The 4,082-nt window shown below is 37.3% G+C and overlaps 1 protein-coding gene across 1 annotated transcript in view; it reads left to right on the top strand.

Annotated features, from left to right (window-relative positions):
• Positions 1-3,976, top strand: part of LOC121813928 — a 6,147-nt gene extending 2,171 nt beyond the window's left edge. The window contains exons 2-4 of the mRNA XM_042217900.1: positions 313-576; positions 2,483-2,740; positions 3,127-3,976. Of these exons, the coding sequence (XP_042073834.1) occupies positions 313-576; positions 2,483-2,740; positions 3,127-3,308 (704 nt within the window). The 3' untranslated portion in view covers positions 3,309-3,976. The remainder of the gene's footprint in view (positions 1-312; positions 577-2,482; positions 2,741-3,126) is intronic.
• The last annotated feature ends 106 nt before the right edge of the window (positions 3,977-4,082 follow it).

The raw sequence follows: 4,082 nt of genomic DNA, 5'->3' as shown, positions 1-4,082 counted from the left end.
TCCAGCATTAAAGCTGTGATTTTTGAGTTCATCCCCGTGTCTGTGAGTTTTGCATTTTGGGTCCTCCTCCTGCCTGCCACACAGCGATCCATGACAGTTTCAGTCAGCTGAAACTGAAGAAGTCACTTGGATGAGTGAAGAAGTGTTTCTCCCACAAAACGCTATGTCCAGATGAACAGAATCAACTTTTGAAGATTTACTTATCTGGATGATTAAGCATGCATCTGGACGTACACTCTTTGTCATTGTAATCAAATACAAAATTACTTTTAAAAAAAGTCATTTGTTTTATTTTCCTGTTTTAAACCACAGCAGCCACACTGAACATCTATCCAAACAAATGTCAGTTCTTTCGATATGAGAACATCCATCTAAGCTGTGTAGCTTCAGGGAATTCCAGCAACTGGACAGTGAGGCGAAACACTTCTTCTGAGACGCTGCAGCCATGCAAGGGTGGATTTGGAGACCCTGATGAGTCCTGCATCCTTTCAGATGTTTACCCATCAGACAGTGGATTATACTGGTGTGAGTCTGAGCAGGGGAAGCGCAGCAACACTGTCAACATCACAGTGGCTGGTATGCTATCAAATATGCTTGTGCTTTATCTCATACTGGACTTTATTTTAGAGATACATACTGGACTTCTCCTTTTTACTCTTTTTAAGCCATTCATTTTTTTTTTTTTTAAAAACACATGCTGTATGCAGCTGTTGACCAAAATTATGACAAATCTTAGTCTTTGACAAGTATAAAGACATGAGTGTACTCTCTCACTCTCCGATTCATTGTTAAGTCTAATTTCAGACCTCGCTGGCACAGAGGTTCATCATTGTGAACAAAAGAAAGACACTGTATGGTTCTCACTTGCTGGCAAGGGAAGTCCGGCAAGATGTTCAGCCAACTTCAAACTGACTTCCCTTACAGGCTCTTTTATTGGCTCTTTTTGGTAACACATCTTCAAAATGCAGAAAACAAACACAGTCAAACTGGTTTAAACTGGTTACACAATGTAAAACCCATATAGTGTGCCATAAAAGCTAAGGCACTGAGTGTGTGTGTGTGTGTGTGTGTGTGTGTGTCTGTATATGTGACTTCCTGCCACACAATATATGCTTAAAACTGTCCAACCACATTTCCTATTTATCCAAAGGGTCATCTTCCCACTCCCGTATATGGCTTGACTTTAATGGTTCACCATATACAAGTATAGGCAAACTCCTAAATGGCCAGGAGTGAACATCCCTTACCAGATAGGGAAACCAGAATCTCACATGTGTCTGCAGTTAAACCCTTTTCTATTGCATCCCCCACCTAGATGTAGAGGAGGAACAGAAAAAAATCTAAACATGCAGTTTTAGGACAAAGTTTACAACTTTAAGTCTAATAATGGCAACTATTATAAAAATCAACCTAACATTAATTTTCTCAAAACTGTGAAAGGAAACAATATTGGGAACATTTCTGAACGTCAAGTTACAACATTTAAAAGGACTTGTGCATAAACCATTTGTAAGATTGTGTTTTATTAATTTAACTTGAAGTTAATGAATATCCATTCACGTATCCCTACACGCTCCAGTGTCTCCTGTGTTTTAACCAAAATGTTAACATTTATAGAAAAAATTATTTATAATAGCCCTCAATATCCATAGGCTGTGTTGTGTCAAGTAGGTGTCTTTTGGTGACACATCTTCAAAATGCAGAAAAAAAAGTATCGAAATCCAATTTCAGTAAACTCAAAGACCAGACAAAAAGAGAAAAAATGACACAAAAATGCCCCCATGAGGTCAAGCCGTAGACAATGAAAATCAATCCCTATCAAAGACAGACACATACTGGGCTCTCGCAGAGTTATTAATTCATAGAGTGGGCTATCATGCCCTCTTCATCCTGGTTTCAGCTCCAAAAAACTGGCACTCTCCAGCTTGCAGTTTACTACTTAGAGCTCATTCATGCTGACCTCCAAGACTTCAACACCCCTACCACTATTGCCAAAACATTGCCCTTTGAAAACCCATTCCGTATCTATGCACGCTCATGACGGCTGATTGTTGTTTTTTATTTCCCTGTATTATTGTAGGATCTCTCTTGTAAAGCATGCAGAGGTGACTGTTGTAATTTGGAGAGATTATATCTTTTGGCTGGCCTGAGAACCTCTTGTTGTTTCCCCGGATGAATTGGATGGATGAGTTGACAACAGACAGCAATAACAAAGTACAAACAAATAGCATGATTCATAACAACCTCTGCTGCGGCCAAAGCCCACAGACATGAAGCAGTGGCAGTAAAAGAAAAAAAACTGCTTCTTTCACTTGCAGTTGAGATCAAGCAAAAGAAGCACCTGGAGTCACCATGTATCAAGTGCCAAATGTCTGCCCACAGCTCTTTAGAGGTCAAAAGAGTAATCAGACATGTTGTAAAGAGTGCTGAAGTTATTCTCAAATTTAATGAATGAAATAAGTTTAACCTTTTTATATTTCAGCTGGAGCTGTGATCTTAGAGAGCCCCGCAATTCCTGTTTCCGAGGGAGACAATGTGACACTTCGCTGTTCTTACAAGGAAAGAAATGATAAAACTTCTACATCCAATTTCAATGCTATATTCTACAAGAACAATATATATTTCGGAGAAGAACCAAAAGGAAAGATGATTCTCAATGTGTCCAAGTATGACGAAGGCTTCTACAAGTGTCAACACCCCACAAAAGGAGAGTCACCAAAGAGTTTTCTGGCTGTGAGAGGTGACAGTGATGTTCAGCACAAATATATGTGAAATATGTTTAGCTTTAATATGTTAAAACATTTATCATTCTGAAAAATTGAACTGTTAATCTACAGTCTTCATTCTGTTTAGAGTCTGCAGGGTCATGAGTGACATAAATTTTGTCACATCTTAGACCCAAAAGTATTATAAAAAGCTAATTTCATTATTCAAAAAATCATCAGAAACCATCTTGTTTTCTTTGGTTAAAAAATGAATAGTTCAATGACACATGGCCTACTTCTGACCTGTGTTTATGCTTCTTTTCCTACTGTCTTATTTAAACATCCAACTAACAGCCATTACGTGTTATAGTCATATAAAAAAAATATGTTTCATGTTTACTAGTTATTTTCTTCCTCACAGCCAGAGTTCAGCCTGTGAGTGGCTCTGTCCCTCCACCTCTGATGTCTCTGCCCAAGCTGGTGTGCACAGTCCTGCTGTTTTTCCTGTATACTGTTGTATTCATGTTATGTATATACACATACCGAAAGTGGGCTCAAGGTAAGAGTACCTGTGAAACATCTCATGATAATGAAACATTTTGATTCAATATTGATCATATGACCAAAGGCAGAGAGTTATTGGGATAACAAAGAAAACAGACCAAAATATCGGCTTTTGAGTTATTTCTGTAAATCTCTGTATTGAATGCAGAGTGAATATTCATAATATTTTTTCTTAAAGGTAACATTATCAAAATAGTTTTTATATAAAAGCTATTTTGGCTGCTCCCTTTTGACAAGTTGTCACCACACACTCAAAAAATCTTTATGTCCAAAATGGTATTAACTGATTGACTTAAATAAGTACAATATAAAGTATGAAATTTAATGGAAATTTGTCTAATGAAATTTGCTTTATTGGTACACATTCATATTATGTTTATAAGCATATTTCCCCTAATGATTAGTTATTTGAACAATGAACCTTGATTTTATGCATTTCAGTTGTATTTTAGTCAAAGTTATTGCTTCATGTTTATTGAGCGTGAAGAATATTTTTTTTTTGAGTGTAGTCAGTTATGTTAGATTTGGCAGAGTTTTTATACTAGCAGCTTTTCCTGATGCAAAACAAAGCAATCTGTATCTCTCAAGATCAGAGAAATGCGAAAACCACTACATTATGTTGTCAGGTATATGTGTTTAATAATGTGATATTGAGTGGGTCTTAATTCACAAACTAGTGCACTGGTCATTGAGAGTCACAAAGGTACTGTGCTGAAAAGTGTACAGGGATAAGAATACACCCAATGGGTGTGGGTCTGTTTGTGTGTGTGTGTGTGTGTGTGTGTGTGTGTGTGTGTGTGTGTGTGTGTGTGT

The sequence above is a fragment of the Haplochromis burtoni genome, unplaced genomic scaffold (assembly GCF_018398535.1).
Source record: "Haplochromis burtoni strain Fernald_Lab_line unplaced genomic scaffold, NCSU_Asbu1 Contig_3604, whole genome shotgun sequence".
Classification (NCBI taxonomy): Eukaryota; Metazoa; Chordata; class Actinopteri; order Cichliformes; family Cichlidae; genus Haplochromis; species Haplochromis burtoni.
This window is presented reverse-complemented; position numbering and strand designations above follow the sequence as displayed.